Source organism: Pholcus phalangioides, unplaced genomic scaffold, assembly GCF_987345545.1.
Source record: "Pholcus phalangioides strain wild (caught in Gottingen) unplaced genomic scaffold, Ppha-v1.0 ptg000042l_1, whole genome shotgun sequence".
Lineage (NCBI taxonomy): Eukaryota > Metazoa > Arthropoda > Arachnida > Araneae > Pholcidae > Pholcus > Pholcus phalangioides.
The window spans coordinates 36834699-36858875 of NW_028301628.1; the positions used below are offsets into that span (position 1 = coordinate 36834699).

The following is a 24177-nucleotide window of genomic DNA, read 5'->3' on the forward strand; positions in this document are numbered from 1 at the left end:
ATTATTATTGTGTTGTATTGTTGATTGAATGTCGTTTTTATTGGTCATTTTTATGTGAGTGACTATTATATTGTGGAACGAATTATCCGGGTTTCCATTATTTCCGATGGGGAAATTTGATTCGAATAGCGAGCGCGTTGGCGGAACGAATTAAGCTCGTTAACCGAAGTTCCACTTTATATATTTTTACGTGGTAGGGGGCCCCCTGCACAAAATCACTTCGTAGGGCCAGCTGTTGTCACCTCTGCTCTTTTTCGTTACCCCTGCAAAATTTCCGAGGCTTTGTAGGACAAGGGTTTTCTTGATGTAGGTCAGTGACTCGAACAAAACGGAAGTAAAATTTACCCTTTAAATATTGCTATTTTTCGGGATTAGTATGTCAATCCATCATTGACCTCCATATGGAGCTCTTTTTTGTGTCAAGATTCAGTGATCTTCTAAAATGTTCAGTTTAATTTTATATTTAAAAAATATTTAATATTCATGTGTAAATTAAATTTTTAATCAATTCCGAAACGATTTCCGATATCTCGATATGATGTTCGATGATGAGTTCACCATATATGGCAATACACGGCAAGCAGTCAGTCAGTCATGCTAATCTTTTATTTGCGAGCGGAGCGGAGCGGCGGTCGTCGTCGATGCGAAACCGCATTTCATTTTAATGTTATACCACCATACACATGCAATGAAGAGTGATATCGGATCGAGAAAATTAAGGGCCGCAAATTATCGCAGCAGCGGCGGCCAATAGTAAACGAATACGCGAAAGGGAGCCCGTTCGAGATGGGCCCGATCCGAAACGTACACGATCGAGGTAAAGAAATCGATAAGCGTTGTTGTCGGGTAAAAACGCAATATAAAAATGGGAACCTCATTATGCGGCTATGAGATTAGTGGGGAATTAAAAATTAAATTATATTGCGCATGCGTATGTGTACTATAATTTTTAGTTTTTCAAGATGGAGGCCGGGGCATCGGGCTTTATGCACATGGATAATGTTGTGAATAATTCCAGCGCACAACAACAGCAGCAGCAGCAACAACCGGACAATGCAAAAACGAGGCAAGCTACGAGGTACGGAGTTAGACTTTTCCGCGAGTACTGTACCCAGCACAGCGTCGATTCCATCAATAACTTGCCGGCCAGGGAGATTGCCCGCATGTTGAAGGGCTTCTATGGACAGGCTCGTACCAAAGATGGCCAAAGGTTTAGTGTTAATTCGCTGATCGCAATTAGGTACGCCATAAGCCGCTATTATAGGTCTCCCATGGTGCACAGGAAGATCGACATAGTCAAGGATAACGCTTTCCACGAAGCCAACGAGACGTTCCGGGCCGTTCTCAAAGATCTCGAGAGAGAGAGCCGAGGGACGACATGTCAGAAGGAGTTGTTGATGGTCGACATGGACGATCGCCGCAAGCTGAGGCATTACTTCGAACATGCCATCAGCACGCCCAGGGGCCTCCTACAGAAAGTGTGGTACGATCTCATGCTCAGGGTCGGCCGCAGGGGACGCGACAGCCAAAGGATGCTCAGCAAGAATTCTTTCCGAATAGCCAAAGCTGCTGATGGACGCCAATACATCTATCAGGTACCAATTTTTTTCTCTCTCTCTCGAGCTAATTAATATTCGAAAAAAAAAATTAAAATTCAATTTTAGTGTTATTACTGTACGTGTAAAATATTTTTAATTCAGTGAAACTGTGACTAATTACCATAAATATTTTATGAATAACTAATTACATATGCTTCATCCACTCATGTATCATGTTCAAGGTGATCTGTGGTGAATTTACTTGTGTATTTTATTTTTTTTGATGAATTTGACTTGTATAAAATTAGTGTCAATTCAAATTTTATTATATTTACTTGTATAAACATGTTTGTGTCTGTGCCCGAAATCAATTTGTTAGCTTAAAAACATCATTAAAAAATCTTATAGCAATTTATTAAAGTGGACCGAATGCATGCGTAAATGGGAATGGCTAATAGTATCTCTTTTTGGTGACGTTTTTCTTTTTTGAGAAACACGTTCTAAAGCTTGATGAGAAGTCACCAAGAGCGATACCGAGTCATACTTTCTTGCCAGAGGAAACAAATCGCCAAATGGGATAATACTGTGGCTGTTAAAATGACTGAAAACAACATTCTTAAGCTAAATAAGGGATCAAGATTAAATATATAACATTTTAGACGGGATAGCCAGTTATGAATGAAAAACTGGACCTTTCTTTTAAATAATGTATGATCTGAAAGAAAATGAGATCGTAAATGATATATTCCAACAAAGAAAACTGAATGTAACATTCAGTAAACTCTACTATCCGGCCTCCATAATATCTGACCTAGTTAAGTAACAATAATAATTTTCTGCGTTAAAATGAATAATTTATTTTGCCCAATGTAATCAATTTGTGCAATTTATCAATGAACAGTGAAATAAGTTTTTTTTTTTGTAAGAACTATCTACATTAATACAGGGAAATATTGATATAACGATATTCTGTGAATCTAGAAAAAATATTGTTGAGGATATTGAGGGATTATCATTATACATAGAGTGAACATTATAATCACGTGCCATCAAATTTATGTTTTTGTTGGCATCTTTTCTGAATTGGTGGGGTTAGTACCTACCACCAAAAAATACACTTTTGAGTACTGTATTTCCCGCAAAAAATTTTAAATGATTAGTTGATAAAATTTGGTTGGATGTATTGCCTTGTAATAGGTTCATTGCAATACACTTTGCTGTATCATATAAAAAGTAGTGGATACTGAAAACTTCATCTACTCTTTAGGTGATATCGTGGTGCTAAATACCGATATTGTTGGACATCCTCGGAAGAACTAAAATAAAAAGTTAAAAAGAGTTAATAAAGAGTTAAAAAATATATAGAAGGATATTGCGAGTAAAATATTGAAAAATATAGTTGAGGTTTAAAAATCTGTTTTAAAAAAATATTGTTATACTGGGGTTCAACACAGTACAAGATATCGTTGCATCAAGGGGAGTTTAAAATTAGGCTAGAGAGATTCCAAACAAGATTTGAAAAAATATCACTGTAGAGGGATTTATCGTTATATCGAGCATTTCTGTAATGAGTTTTCACTGTATTTTGTTTGTTTTAAAAATGTCTACATATTGACATACTGTACAGGGTACATGATTTTATGGTTCCTGTATAAGTTAGACATTACAAATATAATGATTTTGTAACTACTTTTGTTCTTTCTTAATATTTTTCACCCAGGGTAGTTGCTCTCCCCCTCTAGTTCTGACATCATAAAAATAGCCATAAGTATAAACTTGTAATGGTCCCGATGGGTGTGAGCTCCTCCTCCAAATTATTTTAGAGACCTCAATTTTTTCCAAAAATAAGTTAAATACTTCAATGCATGTGAATTTGACTACGTGCAAGTTGAGAAAGAGTAAGCCGGCCATATTTCCTTGAAAAAATATATGGGTTATTGATTTGAAATACAGGAAACTACGGTACGTAACATTATATATGTTTGTGATAATGGGAAATTATCGCTAAATAAATGATGCCAAAAGTGAGCAAAGCTGTAAAAATATTGTTAATATTACTGGAAAATCGCCAATGAAGCACTATTGTTAATTGCAGTGGATTAAAATGAGTTCTACAAAATAAAACGTTTCACATGACAAATATCTGAGATTAATATTCGTATCTAGTTGTAATTATCATAGTATTTATGAGTTAAGAAGGTAATTTATCCCTGATATCAATAAAGAACCAAAATTCAAGTTGGCTTTATTGAGAATATGTGAAGAAAAAAGGACATTCTGACAGAAGCTGGGACCTCCGAAAGTACGTGAAAATATGGAAAGCCCTAGGAAACAGTGCTTCATTTAGATGCTTGGTCAGCTGGGGCAAGCATGCATTTTGACAGCTTAAAATGTTGAAGGAGAGGTTAAATGGTGAAATTTGCTGTTTCATTGTCCGCGGGCACTAGACCAACACCATCTATAAGGAGGCCTCTGTGCGAAGCTCGTGCTGTCACTGAAGAAGATCATCTCACCTATAGCCATTGGATAAAGCAGGCCTATTTGCATGCGTCATCTTTACCTTTTTTTGTAGTGTATCCAATGGCTATAGATGAAAGGATCACCTTCAGTGATGTCATGAGTTGCTGTGGGGGTCGAGTGGTCATAGAGTGATGGACTTGCATTATGGGGATCTGGGTGCGAGCCCCACCATCACCACAGTCGTAGTCGGCTGAAGTTGGTACTAGACCCACCTACTCCCTCCCCTCCAGTCATTCATGGTCCTGCCAGGAAATAAAGGACATATGGCCATTCTAAAGAAAAAGGAAATGAGGGGAAGTAATAAAAATATAACTCTGGGCTTGGTAAAACCCAGGTGGTCATGGTGACTAGAAAATCAGTATTGGTGTCTAAAATATTTTATGTACAATGAACACAAAATTGAGCACAAAATTTTCTGATTTCATGACAATTTTTCTTTTAACATAGGAAGAGTATATTAAGTCCCGATAAGTCAAAAAGGTATTATTTAATACCTTTAATACCTTTTATTAATACCAAGAAAAGCAAGTTTTTCTTGGGCGATAAACCATGCTTTGCTCTCTGGCCGGTGCCTTAATTTTGTTTTCCTGACTTGTTAAGTCCCGATCTAACTATCCTTTGGGAGATGAGCTATTATCATCTGCAGTGAAATCACAACAATGATACTTTGTGGACTGAGGAGAAATATTATTGCAGAGGGATTTATCGTTGAATTGAGTATCGTTGTAATGGGGTTTCATTGTATAATGCAGTCAGACCTCTGTATAATGTCACCCCAGAGAACAGAAGGCAGGTGACTTTATAAGCAAGGCAACCTTAATAATGGAAGAAAAAAATACTGACCATATTTTATTGGGGGGGGGGGATATATGAAATCTGGATTTTTTAAATATTGGCCGTTGCAAATTGTTGGAAAACTGCCAATGTATGGAAAAAATTGCTGATGGGCAGGAAATAAGGGCTTCTGCAAATCTCAGTGATTTACAATGTAGTTCAGGGGGGAAAAAAAACATATTGATCATAAAGAGTATGCAAGACCAATAATATTTTAATCAGGGCTTGACATATCCTAGGGGCCAGGTCACCAATGCGACTTGAATATTGTATTGATGGCTAAAATTTTCTGAGCACGAAATTGAAGTGTTCCGCTACAGAACAAAAAAATTTCTGATTTCATGTCAGTTTGTCTACCAACAAGGAAGATAGCTTCAAGTCACAAAAAAAGGTTAAGATTATTCATCACCGATTTCAGGATGATCAAATCCAGGATATGATCAAAGCGTTTATAGTTTTCAATGGGATGGATAGGATGAACCATGAGTTATTAATACTGTCAATCACCTTGATAAGAGGACATCGTTTCATTTAGTAAAGGACAACTCAAGGTTTTGCTGTTGCCAGGAGTTTTTCTCTAATATGGTTGTGAATAAATGTAATAGCTTACCTCCGGGGGTTGTGAATTTTAACACAATTAATACATTTAAAAAGAAATATGATAGACATAGTGGGATAAATCGAGAAGCTATCCATACTTACATAAGACAACCTTAATCTTTTTTATATGCAGTGTATATTATTAATTAGTATTATTATTTTTTGATGACATGCTTTTATATTGGGTTGCTGTATTTTGGTTATATTCGGTATCCATATTTTTTATCGGCATAATTTTTTTCAGCCACCTCATTATGCAATTTGCCTTTGTAGCCTTTGTATTTTTATTTTTATTTTCTCTTGAAAAAAAAAAGCAAAGAATATAAATTTTATTACTATTTGTCAAAGTGCTGTTTATAGTCACTAGTCTGATGCATTTCAAAAGTTATGAAAAGTATCTTCATCAATGACTTCGGTAAATGTAAGTAATTAAAGTTTGTTTCATTGACAAAAACGGGAAATTTGTATACAAAAATCAGGGTTGACAAAATTGAGAGAAAATGGGAATATCCTGTAAAATATGGGTCATGTGATCACCCTGTGTAAGCCTAATTTGTTAATTATACTTTCAAGGCCTTTTAAAAACTGATATTATAGCAGGGCTTGACAAATCAAAGGTTTTGATTTGACGTCAACCACTTCAATCATGGTTTTTGTCCAAGAAAATTGGTCTAAAATGGTTTTATTCACTCCTCAGTGGACTGAACAACTTCTTCTCATGTTAAAAGATGTACTGTGATGAAATTAAGAAAATTTGGTTCATCCTTAGACTCCAATTTAGCAATCACATACAGAACATTTTAGGTGCCAGTGCCAATTTTCTAGTCACTATGGCGACCTGGCACCTGGAATTTGTCAAGCCCTGTATTATAGTGGTGATGTCACTCTGTTCCAATTTATCTAGGTCCAGCAACCTAGTTTATTGATGAAACGTGCATTCTTTCCATGTGAAAGGAGCTCTTCAAAAGGAAAGAATGCAGGTTTTCTGTATTCTTTCCTCTTTAAGAGAATTTTTTTTTCCCCTTGTATCATCATGAATCAAATTGATATCCCAACTTATGTCAGTAATTTGTTCCAAGTCTGGCATAGGCGGAGATAGACTCGGAAGTCTGGGGAGGCAAGGTCATTATTGTTGGGGGGGGGGGCACGATGATGATGATAATTCCTACATAACATATACATTAGATCTGCCCACTCCCTTTTTGACGTTGGGGGGGGGGCAATGTCCCCCCCCCATATCTCCGCCCATGAAGTCTGGTGATGTAAGTTGAGGTAAACATTCTTAATGGCAACTCCCCCCTCCTTTCTCAGAAGGAGACAGGAGTTAAATTTTCATATTTTCGTGATTCTTTTTTAGCTATATTCATATTTTTTTATGCGACTATCAGGGGAAATATTTCTGTTTTACAAAAATGAAACACCAAAAGTGTTCAGCTTTGCTCAAAAGGCATCAAATTGGAGAATTTTTTGTTTAGGATGGGATGACGTAAGTGTCATGGCATTGTCACTTGTGTCAAACCTGGATTTTCATGCAAAACTATCATGACCAGTAACCATAAGCTTGGAACTATATGAGCTCACCGTGGCTAATTGACAAAACTGTAGATATTTTAGAGAGATAATGCCTACTAATGCCTCTACTTCAGCGCCTCACGACACAGTGCGTGAAATTGGGAAGGCAGATTCATGTGTCTCCAGTGGTGTAGATGGTAGCATGCTTGCCCGGTATGCAAGAGGGCCTGGGTTCGAGTCCCGGCGGAGACGTGATGACTTTTCTTTCCGAGCTCACCTCAGCATAATATCCGGAAAATAACTGTTTCCTTGATATCTCTGGCTGAGAAAAAAGCCATCTATATCTCTCTAAACCGTCCCACCCGGGGGCCATTTCCTGAAGTTAAGAGAGGCTACTAATGCCTCTACTTCAGCGCCTCACGACACAGTGCGTGAAATTGGGAAGGCAGATTCATGTGTCTCCAGTGGTGTAGATGGTAGCATGCTTGCCCGGTATGCAAGAGGGCCTGGGTTCGAGTCCCGGCGGAGACGTGATGACTTTTCTTTCCGAGCTCACCTCAGCATAATATCCGGAAAATAACTGTTTCCTTGTAGATATTTTAGCTGGAGTTTTTAGATTCATCTATTTTTTCCACCCTCCCCCACTAAAATCTCAGAAAATTTTGGACTATTTCAATGGGTGAACCAATCCCGCACTATTTTCTTAGAAACCTGCATGTGCAATCTTGTTGAAACAAAGTGAATGTATGCCTAGGTAAGCTGGCTTTGAATGGAGGTAACCATAAAAGTAACTTACCGTAATTTCCCACACAGCAGTCCACATTGTTGTTATAGCCAGCAGGATGAAAACACTTGCTAAAAAAATAACAGGATTTGTGAACAAAATTTTCATGAATCCCTTACACAAACTTCAGTATTTGACATACTATAGTGCATCGGTAACAACACTGCTGAATGCAAAAACAGAATCAGGAAAGTGATTTTTTTCTTCCTTAAATAAAAAAGTTTTCTATTTTTTGTTATGTATAAGTTCTTAGACTAAGTATTGCAGTTGTATTCAGAAAGACAAGGAAATGAACAAGAAGAAAATAGGCTCGGTAGCCCAGGTCAATAAGATACTCGCCTAAAGTACTCAAGAATGTTTTGATGTGCCAGGAGTTCAATACCCGATTTGTCCTTGTCAGGAACTTTCCTGATGCAGTGGTACGACAGAAACAGCAGCAACATGATCACACAGAAAATGACTACTACCGTGTGGAGTCCCACATCGAGAGGTTAGCGGACCAACCTCTCAGTGAGTATTAAAAAAAGCCAAAATGTCAATCTGCTGTTCAGAATTGACAATAAATTATAGATCCTGATCTAATAAATTATTGATCCCCTGTGCGCAGAAAATGCCAATAGTGGGAAAAAATTTTGAATGATCAATGGGAAGAAGCTGTTTTTGTTCCTATTCTGTTTTGAATTTTATATATAAAAATTTCATTGTGAATGTCTGATAATCTGTTACCTGTGTTCTGAATTGTACTTTGTTTCCAAAGGTTGACGAAGAAGAAGCAGGCATAATAATGGAAATTCCAGGTGATCCCCTGTGCCCTGTAAAGACGCTGAAGTTCTACTTGACACGGTTGAACCCAGCATGTAAAGCTTTGTTCCAAAGACCTAAAGAACACGCATACGAGCAGGACACTTGCTGGTATGTGAACTCGCCAGTTGGTAAAAACATGTTGGCCACCATGATGTCTACCATATCAAAGTGTGCGAGGCTGAGTCGGGTGTACACAAATGTCCGTATCCGAGCCACAACATATTCACCAGCTGATGGTAAAGGTTGCATTCCTTGCACGGGGATCCCAGAGTCACGCAAGCCATCAGACGGCACAGCAGCATCCGCATCTAATGCGAGACACCCAGAGCGTAAGAAACACGCAGAGGAGAAGAAGAGTGAAAGTAAATCTTCGTTTTCTCAGAATTCACAGATCATCAAGCAACTGAACGCCCCTGTTGGCTTAAACTGCCTACCTCAGAGACCGGTTGCATCTGACGGGGGCTCCATATTGACCAACTCCGTTACTTCAAATGCCTTGGCATCAAATATTTTTTCTAATGCGTTTAAGTTAGTGAAAGAAAATTCGACTCCAGAAAAAACACCAACTCCTTTGCAGAACGGAGAGGTGAGTGTGTATCTTTCAATTTTCTGATTTTTATCTATATATGGTGCAATGGCAGCTTGATCAAATTATTTTTCCCTATCTAGTGTGGCAGTGTTTCTATTGAAGAATATTTTACAAATTAAAGCCACTGTATATGGTGATTGAGAAACACATGGCATACTGCTATCATATGAATTATACTAATTCAATTCTAGATGAAACATTATTTTTTATTCCTCCATTTTACAGATCCTTGATAGTCATCTGATCTTAAACTGTAATAAATTTGCTAATATAATTGAACCCCAAAGCAGAATGGGCCAAAATCAGCGGCGTACGTCGCAGAACAATTAGCGCTACTGCAGAACAATCTGGAAGTATTTCAAGAAAAAGTGCAAGAAAACACTATTATGGGGATTTTTACAGCAGAACATTTCCAGTCAGCCGAGGGTTCGTTGCAGAACAATGCAAAACATTCTGCTTTAGGGGGGTCGAGGTTAACTCGGAAAGAACAGTCATCTGGTCTCTGCCAGGCCCTCTTAAACACCGGATCAGCATACTACCATCTATAAATGAGACATGGTTGTGTCTCAATTGATGTAGATGGTAGCATTCTTGCCCGGTTCACAAGAGGGTTGTTCGTGTCTTGGCATAGACCAGATAACTGTTCTTTCCGAGTTCACTTAAACATAATATCCATAAACTATGTTTCTTTTATATATTGGCTGAGAAAAAGTTGTCTATCTCATAGTTTCAGTAAGAATTTAGGGAAAAGAACTTTTCAGCGTAGAAATCATTAGTATAATTTTTACAGCAAAAAAATTTTGTCAGCTGAGGGCTCGTTTCAGAACAGTGTAAAACATTCTGCTTTGGAACTCAGTGCTTTGAAGTTTGATCTTTTATAGATGCAGAATATCTACTGGACTATTCTGGGAAGCCGCAGATGAACTACGGCAAGGGCTGTGGGTCACTAATGTTTGAGAAGCACTGCTTTAAACCATAAAATCTGTTCTATATTGTATGAAAATATGTATTTATATTTTTCTCCCCATTATTTCAATAATTCATATCTATTTTAGGCCTCATCAAATGGTCCTCTTTGTGTTTACTGTAAGAAGAAGCTTGATGGAGGAATATTGCTGACAGCTACAGATGGAGTTAAGCAGTATTGTTCCACCGACTGCCTTGGTCGATCAATAGCTGAGCAGTCTCAGAAGCCACCATCATCAGCATTTGTCCCCCAGGTCAGTCAGGCCAACCGTCAAACCTCTGATCCGACACCAGCACCAGCTGCAACTCCTACAGTAGGAACAGAGGCCAGCAAAGTCACTTCCATGCAGTCTACTGATTACTCTTCGACCAACAGCTTCCAGAAATTACTTACTTTATGCTCACCTGCTAATTTATTAATTCCATTTTCATCATCCGTCTACACTGACTATGCAAGTATGTAGACTTCCTGCATTACATTATTTCTCTCTCACACGCATTTGCTTCAAAAATTGTATTTTTTCATTTATTATGGACAAATAACGTGATTCTTATTTTACTGATGTGGTACATTGTTTTCATTCAATATGCTTAAGAGTTTGTATTCCAACTTCATAAACATTTAATTCTATGGAATATTCAATTTAGGCATCAAATAAAATATAAAAATTAAATTATGAAGGCAGCAATTGTTAAAGTTCAAATGATTTTTTTTAAAAATAATGATGCTCATGATTATTTCGAACAGAATAATCTTATATATCCTCGTTCCATTAAATATCAAATTCCAGTTTCAATCCACGATTATTCAGTTATATGATTTTTATTTCATTTGGCGATTACTCTACTTTATAGATTCTCGAGAAAACGAAGTTTCTCAAAATGGTTGTGAGCCTTCCATTTCAGAGTGCCGTAGTTCATCACCGCAGCTCATTGTTCCTGATGATGTAAGTTTTCCCCCTTTCATTGTACTAGCTGGTTATGATGATGAAATATATGGTTTTTTACTCTTCCATATGTCGCTTTTGACTGATGGTGTTATGAAATTAGGTGTTACAGTCGAACCCAGACATAAAACCCCATATTTCTGACTAAATACCACAAATTTTCAATGAACAAATCTGTATTTGCATCACTATGCATAAACCCTTTACAAATGCTGATTTAGTGTAATAGAAAACAGTATTTGAATATGTATCAAATGTGGGTACTATTTGCTGTAAAAAAAATTTCTCTCTATTTTTTTTGGTGGGGGGAAGCAGATCATTAATCCTCAGACCAAATAGTCATTATAAAACAGAACAGTTTGGTAAAGACTTATTAAAAAACACAATTTTAATGGCCAGTGGTTCTCAAACGTTTTCCACCAGCAGCTGCCTTGGCCTTATTGTTTATCCCTGGCTCATTACAGAACTCCAGAAAAGAATTGCTTCAAAGTAATGAGAAGACACACATCAATGCACCAACTCTTTTCGACACCTCTGACAGAGGTTGGCATCATCTAAATGAACTGTGGCGCACATTTTGAGAACCACCAGCTTAAATGGTAATAAATCTTATAAAAATGATAAATGACATGAGTACGCTAAGGCAGGGGTTCCGAATTTCACACAGACACTCCAGGACAATAGAATAAACCAGTACATTTGATATATAAAAAAAAAAAGCGCCTATAAAGCTCAATCATAGAAATTATAGACTAAAAAGGGCATCACAAGTCAATAAAGGTTGAGAATTGTTGCACCAAAGGGAACAGCAGTATTTGAATACTGACATATACCAAGTGCATTTCAAGGATAATCTGGCTATAAAACAAGAATGGCAAATTTAAGTCACCATGCACAACTTCAACTGATTATTTAGGTCATATTATGCCAGCATATATATTTTGTGTGAGTAATAATAGTTGTAATAATAAATAATGATGAACGTGTGTGTGCAACCCAGAAACGGGTGGGAAATTATATGCCAAGGATTTTAAAGAAGCTGGCTCTGTGGTATCAGAAACGCATGAAAAAAATAACAACAGTGTAGGAAAATGTTGAATATATTTATGTGCATAAAATTAGTAGTGCATTTCAGTTTCTCTAACTTGTTCTTTTTTTCTATTACCGATCAGCCCTTACTTCTAACATATTCATGAGGTTTGCATAAACAAGCTTGTTTGTATATCTGTTTTTCAGTAGCTGAATTTTTCAGTATACTTGAACTGTATTTTAACTGTTCTGTGTACACATTTTTAGTTGAGTATGAATTTCAAATTCATTTTTCAAGTTGTATTTTTTGAGCTATTTAGCCCTCAAGTATGCAAAAAAGTCCTGCTAAGGCAAAATATTCTAACTTGTAATCAAAAGAACATGAAGAGTGTAGAGAAAAATAGTGAAAAGTATGTGTAATTTTTCAGATATTATTCCTATTCTGGTTCCCTGACAGTCGTTTTTTAAAGAGTATGCTGACAACTAAAATATTTTTGCTTTTTTTAATGATTAAAATTTATCTACTTGGTGCCTTTTTAGATAATATACCTGAAATTATCACCCTCAGTCCTGTGCAGTTGTTTTTTTTTAATTCTGAAATGTTTCAAAACTTTCTCATCCATAGAGGCAAAAATCAGAATTTTTCCAAATAACACTAAAAACTGATTTCTACAGTCAATGCTCATTTTTACAACCTTAAATCGATTTGAAAAATTCATAAAATCAAGTGTTTGTAAATGAGAAAGCCATCTAAAGAAATAGCATATTGTTTGGGACTAGGAACTGACATAAAAACGTGTTTGTTTGTAAATTAGAGGTTTGTGCAGTAACTGTATTTTATTTCTTGTTTGATAGAACGATCTAGAGTTTTCAAAAAGTTTGAAGTTGACTGCAGAAAACCTTCAAATTAATATAATAATTTAAAATATAATATTAAGAATTAATAATATATTAATTAAATTAATCAAATTATTATTTATAATAATAATTATTTATAATAATATATTGATTAATTTAATATAATTTGATTAATTTAATATAATTTGATTAATTTAATATAATTTGATTAATTTAATATAATTTGATTAATTTAATATAATTTGATTAATTTAATATATTATATTCATATTAATCAGTATATTAATTTGAATTCAAATATAATTTTAGGTGCAGCCTGAAACCGTCATTGTTGAGTCTCAGTTACCTGAAACAAATGATGAAACCTTTAGTACAAATTCTACAATTTCTGACACTGTGGAAAGCAAAGAAATGTGTGATGAGGGAACCATGTGTCAGCCATCCTCGTCATCTTTAGCAGTTTTGTGCAAACCAATTTTGCGAAGTCAAGGCATTCAAACAGGTACATCTTATGTTTATGTTCATATAAAGTAAAGAAAGAGAAAATTCATATAGTGTTTGCTTTCAGGAACCAGCCAAATAAACTTATTTAGTATCGGAAAATACCTTATTTAAAATCGTTGTTGCTTTCACTTCAATGTTATTTTCAGCATTTATGTTGAATAGAATGCTTGTCTCTTTTTTTTTCATTTATAATTAGAATATTTCAATTCTTTACATTGATAGATCCAGCTCCTTACTGTCCCAACAACTATTTTGGAAGTAGAGGTTTTTACTCTGCGTTTTCAAGTACAAATAACCAATGCCTTTCTAATAACAGTAGTGAACAAGATGGCAGTGAGGATCATTCAGGTCTGAATGGGGAAGTTTTTGAATGCTTTGAAGATCCTTCTGATACTAGTTCTCTGAGGGTATGCATACTTTTTGATTTTTTTGAAAGTGCATTGTGACTTTTGTATAACAAACTACACTTTCCATAGTTGGAGAATATTTTCAAAGGACTTGAATTACACAAAAGTTATGTAACCTGTATCATTAAGTGATCTGATGAAAACGTTTTATTGAATTGACAAAACAAAATACTGAAATAAAGTATTGAAAATGGTAAGACTAGAGGGAATTTCTGTTGATCGGTATGGGTCACTCAATAGATTTCTCAGAATAATGTTTTAGATCAGAGAGTGTCTTAAACTTGTCTTACCACATTTTTCCTCAGAATTTTTTTCCCTCAGTGTGCCTCCACTTTGACCCTTTAAGCGGTTTTCAAAATTTTCCTGATCTGCATAAAAACTGCCACAGTGGAAATCACTAAACCACCTAGAAATTTCCACCTATTTCAAAGAATATATATTTTTCAATTGTGTGAGCTGATAAATGCTCCCCCAACACGAAATAATAAAAAAACAAGAAACAGAAAAGAACAGAAAACGATAGTTTTCTGCTTTTCTATTACTGTACAGTTAATCGTATACTACCTTGCATGTAAGGTGGAAAATATTCTTTCTCTCCCATTATGTTATCAGACTTTGATCAAAAGCTGACTACCCCCAGTGGCAGGATGGGAGATGGGGGGGGGGGAAGAGGAAATCATTATGAGAAGAAAACTTATAACAGTATCCTAGTTCGTCAATGCCAAAATCAGAGGGTTTTAAGAATCTGAAGTATTTCGGGATTGCCAAAATAAAGCAGATCAAGTTAGATGAAGTATCTCTGAATTGCCGCTTTAAGGGTTAAGGAGATTGGTGTACTTTTTTTGGCTTCCCGTGCTTTCCTACGGGGAAAAATCTCCTTCCTTTAAGGAACATTTAAAAAGTTTTCTATTCATTTTTCAGGTGCTCAATTTTTCTTTCTCAAATATTATAGATATTTTTATACAATTTATCATGGGCATTTAGTATTTTAGTTGTAATTTTTTTATATACTGTAATGTAATTTTTTTAATAACGTCACTAAAATTTACCTATATTTTGCACCATAATTTTTTTTAATTTTAATAAAAAATCCTCATGTTAAAGTATGTAACAAAACAGTATTGAGAGACACAAAGTTTCAAGACATTTGAATGAGTGGTGTTTGAAGAAATATTCCTTATCTAACAGAAAACTTTGTTTTGAAAAAGAGCATTTTAGTGGAAAGCATTAGTATATATAATGCCTACCAGCAATTTGCATTAAAATATTTTAAAAATATTTCTAGTACAGGAGGAACAAAAACTTGAACACAGATGCAGAAAATTTCATACTATTAGAAAATTTTAAAATTTGAAATGTGTTTTTTGGATAATTTGTGACCACCAACCCCTACTAACTAAACTTCTGTCATTCTCCCTCCACCTGGTCTGTTCCAGTGCACTGGGAGGGGATCATTCATCCTGGGAAAGACTGTCCTAGATTACATATAAAGATGAAAATTGTTATTTTATAACATGTTTGAAAATGTTTTTATGGAACAACAAATAAGTTTTGTTTAATCCCCATAGCTTTGTTAGTTCATATTAATCTTTCTTGGATGCCTTATCTGCACTATGAATAGATTTTGTTTCTTCTAAAAATTTTGTATTATGTTCAGATGTCTGTTGATGAAGAAGAGGAGGAAGAGGAAGAAATAGAAGAAGCTGACAATGTGGATCTTCCACCATCTCTTCCAATTGTAAAACAAGAAGAAAATCCTGATATTTTGAACCAAGATATATTTTCTGCTTCGTATGCCCATCGTGGAAGAACCACCAAGCGAACCACATGGGATGAAATAGCTCAGAGAAGTAAACTGCAAACACTATGGGGTGTCAAAGTATTCCGAGGTGATTTTTATAACAGAAAAATGAAGTAGTGTTCGAGAGAATTCAATATATTTTTTTCCCCCTTTTTCCTTTGTTTTTTGTAGTTAGTGGAGTTAAATATATAAATTTATGTTACATTTATATTTTATGCGAAATGATTTTTTGCATGACATTTATGCTTGATTTAAATCAATTTCATAAATTATGGAAGAGTTTAAAAAGAACTTGAAGAAAGGAATGATAAGTTCGAAATAGCTGTTGTTATTATTTCTTTTGTTTTGTAATACAATTTTTTCGCATGAGCAAAAGTACAACTACACACTGACATTGGTCCAGTGGGATAGATGGGTATGAATATACAATTTCAATCAACCAAACAAGCCCTTGATTGATATTAAACCCACTTTCTTTTTCTTTGAAACGTTTCTCCCATTTAATCATAATATTCTTATAGCCTTTTGGCAACCTCTCTTCATTGTATACGCTCTGTGCTTGAAAAAAAAGTTGTTACTGATAAATCTCACCTATGACTTTTTTCAATTTCTTTTATATTCTCTTGGATTAATTTGATGAGAAATTTTCCTCTATGTTTAAAGCTTTCCTTTTCCCCTTCTTAGAATGGTTACAATCAAGGGGTACTCAGTGCAATTTCGAAAGCCTTGAAGCAATGCTCCTTGCATCTCTTTTGGAAGAGTTTTATGAGAACCTCACTAAGCCAGATGGTGAAGAGTACAGTGTCAGCACTATGCACACAATTCGAGCCAGCATCAGTCGTTATTTAACTCTACCTCCACAAAGTAAGCCCTTTAGTATTATACGTGACAGAGAGTTCAAGAGAGCAAATGAAGCCTTCTATCGCCGCATTCGCAGGTTGCAAAGTCCACGACAAAATTATTCATATGCGCCGTCTCCAATGTGGCAACCTCAGCAGGCCCTTCAAGCTGCTAATTTAGCGTGCAATAGCAATGGCATCATGCTGTTGCACCTCGCAGTGGATAACATGAGACACCTCAACAACAGCAAGTGATTTCTTGTATTTATATTTCCCTTTTTCAGTACGAGTTGGTTAAATAGTCCAGCCAATTTTAATAGATCATATTACTAGTTTAAAGTGTGCCTGGCACACATGTTTGTCACAAATCCCTCATTTTATCCGTTATCTTGTTTTCTGGAAGTGTTGCAGTTTATTAAGACTTATATCAGCTGTTTTCTTTGGCCCCGGTGAAGCCTTTTTTAAGAAGAAAACAAGAGTGGAAAAAAAGACACATACACTATGTGCATCACCCGTTGATTCCAGACATTATTTTTATATTCGAGGTTCAACACTCGTTGTCTTTTCTAGGTGGTATTAGGCTTATGGAAGAGGCTCTTCATAGGTAACTGAAAGAAATCAAGTGAAAAGTAATAATGTAAGAGATGTTATTGGTAGGTCGTAGGCTGCTTGCACGAAACTGTAAAGAAAATTTTTTTTGACATTCTCTGTGTCCTGTGTGCATGTTAAATGTGTGCTTGCGCACTTAAGCTCTTGCAATAAGTACATTGCAATCATTCTCATGACAGCCAGTTTCTGGCATCTGATATGGTCAGATATCTGAGTACAAACGAATTTTATTTTCCAGAGTGGTCAACATAAAAAGCAATGGTATCAAACCAAATAAAATGATTTATCTACGTTTTTATTGTTAAAACTATTGTGTTTGTTATGTTGATACTCATATGTGTAATCTTCTATCAAGGCTCATCTTTGGGGACTGTTAGAACTAACGAAAAATTCTAGATGTCTAGCTAAAATATAAAAAAGCATGCTAGTTTGATAATTGGTAACTAGTACCTGAAATGGGAGAGTCACTGTCACCAATTTAATGTAATTATTTTCTCTATCTGTAAATCTACAGTTAAAGTAAATTTAGTCTTAACATATGTATATATTTATTTATTTTACATTCAGGTAAATTTAGTCTTAATTTCTTGTTTTTCATTTCATTTGTGAATGCTCTAAGCTCAAGTGAATTATGACGTTTTTACACTGGAATGCAAGTCCAAGTCAATCATACTCTTATGAATCCTGCTCAATGAAAATCTCAATTCTAAGAGTTGAACTTATTATTCTTGATTAGAATTAATTATCTTGAAATTTCTTTTGTTTGGACTGCTATTCTTGCAATTGCCACTTTCTATAATGTTTCAAATTCAGATCAGTGCTGAATTTCAGTATTATAATCTTATGGTCTACCTAACAAAAGTGTGAAGAAGATTTTTCTTAATTTCATAGATATTTTTCAGATGTAGATGCATTGATATCTTTATATGAGGTAATCTGCTTAAAATGGAAGCAATCTTTTAAATTTTGATGGATTACATTGTTTGGGTTTTTTCAGTAGTATGTGAAGGTCTATATATAAAATCTTAATACCTTTCTTTTTTAGTGTCATTTAAATCGTTATAATTAAAAATTTTATAGACGTCATTCAGTGTGGCATAAATTGAACTCATTTGATATTTGAAAGATTTTTGTCTACTAATATATTTATTACATATGGTAATTTTCGGATGTTCATTCAGAATGGTAGACATTTAGGTAAGCTGTAATATATAGGTAATAAATTTATTTAAATACTATCATCGAATGTAATTCTTACTTTCGTTAGAAAGCTTTTACTGCCATGGAAAAAAAGGAAAAAATGTCAATTACCAAATAATTTTGTAAAATTTAGGGATACATTAGTTCCGTCTAGATTTATGAATGAAAGGGAGCAAAAAACTACTGTGTTCACTAATGTCCTTTTCATTCCTTGTTCAATGTGCTAGTCAGTCTTATTTATTTTGAAATTTTTACATGTATTTATACACCAATTTTTTTTTTTTTTTTCTTTTCAAGTGTGTAGTTGAATTTTCGAAAATTTATTCATTTTAGTAATGCTACATATTCAGATGCCACTTTCTGCTATTCATACAAAGGTTTAAGCAAATGGCTGATGCAAGGAGATGGTGGTTCATTTCCCTACAGAGGTAGTTGAATTTTCTTTGCATCAGCCATTTGTTCAAACTATGCAGCATTACAAAGATTTAAACTTTACCAAAAAAATTTAATGACAGGCAACATAGATTGAATATTTGTTGTGTATTATTGAATTACATGCATATTTAGAAAAATATATAGGTTTCATACTTATATTTACCAGTGATCTCGATTAGAGTACAAAGTAATTTTCTAAATATTTCTGAGTCTTAATTTATGCCAAATTCGGAGATAATTATGCTTAAAATATTATGAGAAATATTCAAATATTATGAAAATCTCAATTCTAAGAGTTGAACTTATTCTTGGTTAGAATTAATTATTTTGAAATTTCTTTTGTTTTTATATTTTTTGTTGAATGAAATTCATTTTAAATTGTTGTTACACTTATCTGATTAAGAAAACATAGTTATTAATGCCCGCTTGATTTGAATTAATTTCAATTATCATAGATTGTTAGTAGTGCTTCATTTATTTTATTTTTTTCAAAACAAAACTTAAATGTGGGAAGTGCCTTTATGATCATCTATTGTGATGCTTGTATGCATGGCCTTAGTTAGGTTGGAACAAGAGCTCAAGATACGCTTAAACACATTCATTGTAACAAAATTATTTCATCTTTCGCTCAACATTTCCTGTCGAGTGAAATTCCCCCTTTTTTTAATGTCCCAGAATAACTTTATTATTTATAATTCAATTTAATTTTTCAAAGCATGATATGCATATATGTTTGTCTATTTGTCATCTAAAGTTTTTTAAAAAATTCTATTGCTGTTTCTAGTTCAGTTAGATAAATAATATAAGTGAGATGCATAGTCATTATCGAAATCGGCTGTCATGAATGATTGCAGTGTATAAAAATGTATGTGTGTGTGAAGTGAAATTATAGAGAAATGAAAAAAAATGTATTTTTATTTAAAATAATATATATATATATACATATATATATGTTTGCAGCTTTCAAAGTAATTTTTAAAAATTATGGACGATTTTTGTACTTGTTTATATATTCATTGAAGTCATTTTTTGTTCACAATTCGTTTAGTATAGACTCAATTCTTTTTTTTGTATATTCTTCACAACAGATATATATATATATATTTAATATATTTGCTTTTGTTTTTTGTGAAACGTTTCTGAACGATATTATTTTTCAGTGTTTAAAGTCAATAAGTTATTTGATAAATAATGTCGTTATCAGATGTTTAGTTTTCGTGGATGAAAATATTGAAATGATGTAATGAAATGGCATGTTTACATGAAAGAAAAATGATTAGCATAGTGTGATGTGATTGTTAGAGTATAAATTATTGTATGTTAGTTCCTTCTCTTTTTTTTTTTTTTTTTTTTTTCTTCTGTCATCATATTGGTGAATAAGCTTGTTATTCAAATTCAGTCTTGTTTCACTGGGGGAAAAAGAGAAGATGTGGGTTGACCCGTATCATGAAATCTTTTTTTTCTGAAACATGATTTGGTTTACCCTACCCATCAAAACTTATTATTTAATATTATTTATTGTCAGGATATTTTGCTTTGTTTTCCTTTGTTTTGATGTATGTGTTGTCTTTTATTCAATTCTCTTGCCTCAATTTATAATTAGTTTTTTTTCAATTGAAATTTATTTTGCTTTTGTTAATAACTTTTTTTCATATTTATTGGAAAATTTAATATTATGTCTAGTGTTTGTGAAATCAGTGCAATTTACACAATGCTCTGGATACGAAGTACTGTTTTGTCATAGTGCCTCTGGGTTTTAAAAAAAAGGGGGAAAAAACTGCCTTCTCTTGAAATATATTTTGAGGAATTACATTTTTCCCTGGAAGAAAGGGGGAAAAAGAAAATGTTTTCCCAATTATATCCATTGCGGAAGTCTCTACCCTTGTGAAATGGTGTGAATTAAAAAATTGTTTGGATAAGTTTATGGATAAAAGCTATTGAGGTTTGTGTGTCATGAATCACAACCGAAATGCTTTATCATTTGAAAGACGTATTAACACTTAAGGGCTGTGCTTTTACAGTATATTCGTATGCTTCCTAAATGAGTTTTACGTACTATGACTGTTCCTGACTGCGTCAAAATGACTATAAAAAAAGTTATAAGAATGTTTATTCATAGTAGCTTATTCACAATAATCAACTGTGCAATATTAATCAAGCTTTATTACAGCTCGGTGATGGTTATTTTGTAAATTTCAGTGATAATGAAACCTTTTATTCAAATTTTATCGAAATATTTTTATTGTGTATCTAACTGTAATATGTATAACTTTCAAAAAGTTGATGTATAAAGTCATTTATTTGTATTTATTTTGAAGTTTTCGAAATTGAAATAGAAAATTAGTTTTTAAATATGGTTAAACCATATTACGCTTTTCTAGTTATATCAGTTTTTTTTTCTTTTAATATAAACATATTTTTTTTAAATAAAAAAAAGTTGTTATATTTATTCTTTTCAGTTCAAGGAGAACAAATTATGTTTTTCTTAAGTATGTATGTATATCGGTTCATGAAAAAAAAAATTTTCACATACCCCGTAGTTTTAATGTCTTTCAGGCAGTGTCATGAAATTGAGCTGTTGATGAAGTAAACTTGTTGAGAAATGCTTTTGAAGCATCAAGTTCTTCCCGAGCAATACTTCCTTAAAAACAGGTGAAGCTATTTTCATGCTTGATGCAAACCTGTTTCGGTCAAATAACATGCCTTCCAACATATTGGTTTTTAATTCAAAGCAATCATTCTTCTTACTTCTATTTGGGAACATTTCAAATTTGTAATTTATTTTGAAATTCGAACTTTTAATTTAAAGATTAGAAATTAACATTGGAAAAATTTAGTTTCTTATTTATTAAATTAAAATAATCATAATTTCCAGAATATAAACTGCTGTCTGGTTTGGGCTGAAAGTAATTTTTTTTTTGTTCCTGTCATATCTTTTATAACTGTGTTTATGTTAACTAGTTCCACTTCCACCTTCTTAGAAAAAAATCTGAAACTTCTGGGAAAAAAATTTTTCTTACTGGATGAGGATTCCCAGCAATTAAAAAAAGAAATTTTTTTCCCATATGTTGTTCAAAGTTTTTTTTAATGGCATAAGCCAGGTGTGCAGAACTTTACGGCCTAGGGGCCGGAAATGTATATATAAGGTGACCATACATGACCTTTATTATACAGGACATTTCTGTCTTGTATAAGCTTACTTTAATTTATATTCTTCACTGAAATCAAGGATAAAGATTATTTGCATAATTTAAAAATTATAGTCATATGGATATTAATCTCATATTTGATAGACATTTATTTCATAAACTGAATTTCAATCCAATGTGATTTTCAGTAGCGATTCATTTCCCCATTGGCGGTTTTTCAGTGATAAATGACAATTTTGCTTACCACAGGCAGCGTATCATATTTAGGCCAGGGAGTCTAATTTCCTGTATTTTTCTCAAAAAAAGTATGGTCAGCCCAGGTATTGTTATGTATATTGAGGAATTCTAATGATCGCAGTACATTTGATTTTATATCAAAACTAGCTATAATACCTGGCGCTACCCTGGTTTTGATCAATTAATGGGAGGATTGAAAAAGTGGCAAATCGTTATAAAGGAATAAACTATTATACATAGGCCTATACTGGTGGCATTAAAGTGACAAACCATTGTAAAGATATCAAAAGTTATTGTTGAGGCTGTCTGGCAGTTTTTTACCAATTTCGAGCACTTGCCTTGTTCTGACAAACTTTTAAAGTAGTCTATCATTCTCAGGATGGGTTCTGCTTCGTATGTATGTAAAATTTAACAACGATCGATCTAAAATTGTAGATTTGTATTCAAAACATACACACAGATAAACAGACAAAATCAATTATATATATATACACGTATGTATTGATGAATGTGAGGGAGTTTTTAATGTGTTTATAGGCAGGGAAGTACCCTGAGCCTCCAGGCTCAGTCACCTATGCTCAACATATGATGCACATAAGTTATTGGTACTTGCACTCAATTTGCATCACATGACAGGATTTCTCAATTCACAAATATTAATTCTTTCTAAAAGTAATAGAAATTTAAAATAAAAAAAATGTTTTTTGCTCAAAAATACTGCACGATTTTGCAGACTATGAAACACTGTCTGAAATATGATGTATTTGATGTCTTATCAGTAGGGGTAGAACTTTATTTAATGTGCTAAAAATGTAACTTCATTGCTGATTGGTCTAAAAAACCAGATGCACGTTTTTTTTAACCACAATGAGCAACGACGTTACAATTTTAGCATATAAAAATCCTATCCATACTTATCGGTCTTTAAGTTTAACAGTTTTATAACCCCAAGGGTTTTGTGGAACAGTCTCGCGCATGTCCATCAAACGTTCCGCATGAACCAAAATGTTGGGAACCTCTGTTCTACTGTATTTATAATTATGAAAATTGTTTGAGCTATTCATTAAAGTCTCTTCTATATCTCTACTATCCTATCTAAAAGATTAGGAGGGAAAAAAGTTTATTATTGTCTTTTTTTAACTGCCATGGAGCTCAATTTGAAACTGAAATCACAAGTTTCTGTTGAATCGTCTGGTATTTCCTCATGCCGATAAAAATTTGATTTTTGAATATTTTTAAATATGGTCACTTATCAAAAATGTTATGTTTAGGAACATATTTAAAACATGTAATTAGTTCCATTTTTGGATAAAAATTCAAATTTTTAATGAAAATTTTAATTGAATTGATCAAGTTGATTAACTGGGTTAAAAATTTTAACTGCAATTAGCAAATGATTGATTAATTGGATAGATTCATCAGAGCAGCACTGGTTAAAATTAATTGTAAATACAAATGGGTGATTCTCATAAAATTTGCATAAATTATGTCCCCAGCAGTTTTTATTAAATATATTTTATACAGAACTTTTTTCCCCCCATCACATTCTATTTATATTCCAGTTTCTGACAAGTTGCTACTCTGTTTTTAGTTTTTTCATCAGTAGATTTTAACCTTTGTTCGAACAAATTTTTATTTTTCTGAAGGAAATTTCCTTCTCCTGGCAGTCTCCAGCACATTTTTCAAAATTTAAAAAAACTTTCTATCTTAAAATAAAAATGTATTTTTTTTCAATAATATATATTTTTATGACCAGTATACTTTCATATTTCTTTTTCATAATTTTAAATAATTTTTATCTATTGTTTATAGTCAAATGGAAATTTTCCCCCAACCTTTTTTTTTGACCCCATTTGTGACATTTGAACAACACTGGTTCAAGTCCTACAATACCAGTTGCCACCTATCAAATTTTTTGTTGAGAAGGTTAAGAAGAATGTCAGTACCCTTCACTTGAACCTCCTTTTAAATCAATTAGGGCCTTATTCACCGACATGGTTTAAACTGTAGTCACA

The 24177-nt window shown here is 33.6% G+C and overlaps 1 protein-coding gene across 1 annotated transcript; it reads left to right on the forward strand.

The window, feature by feature from the left end:
* Positions 1-612: 612 nt before the first annotated feature.
* Positions 613-18427, forward strand: LOC149064969 (uncharacterized). Its single transcript, XM_089255125.1, has 8 exons — positions 613-1595; positions 8546-9178; positions 10237-10603; positions 11003-11094; positions 13291-13483; positions 13708-13892; positions 15550-15781; positions 16378-18427. Exons 1-8 carry the CDS (start codon positions 963-965, stop codon positions 16785-16787), a joined length of 2745 nt encoding a protein of 914 aa, XP_089111251.1. The 5' UTR covers positions 613-962; the 3' UTR covers positions 16788-18427.
* Positions 18428-24177: the final 5750 nt, after the last annotated feature.

Coding starts and splice junctions, on each gene's coding strand:
- LOC149064969 (XM_089255125.1), top strand. CDS start 963: ATGGAGGCCGGGGCATCGGGCTTTATGCACATGGATAATGTTGTGAAT. Junction 1,596..8,545: donor GACGCCAATACATCTATCAG/GTACCAATTTTT, acceptor TTGTTTCCAAAG/GTTGACGAAGAAGAAGCAGG. Junction 11,095..13,290: donor AGCTCATTGTTCCTGATGAT/GTAAGTTTTCCC, acceptor ATATAATTTTAG/GTGCAGCCTGAAACCGTCAT.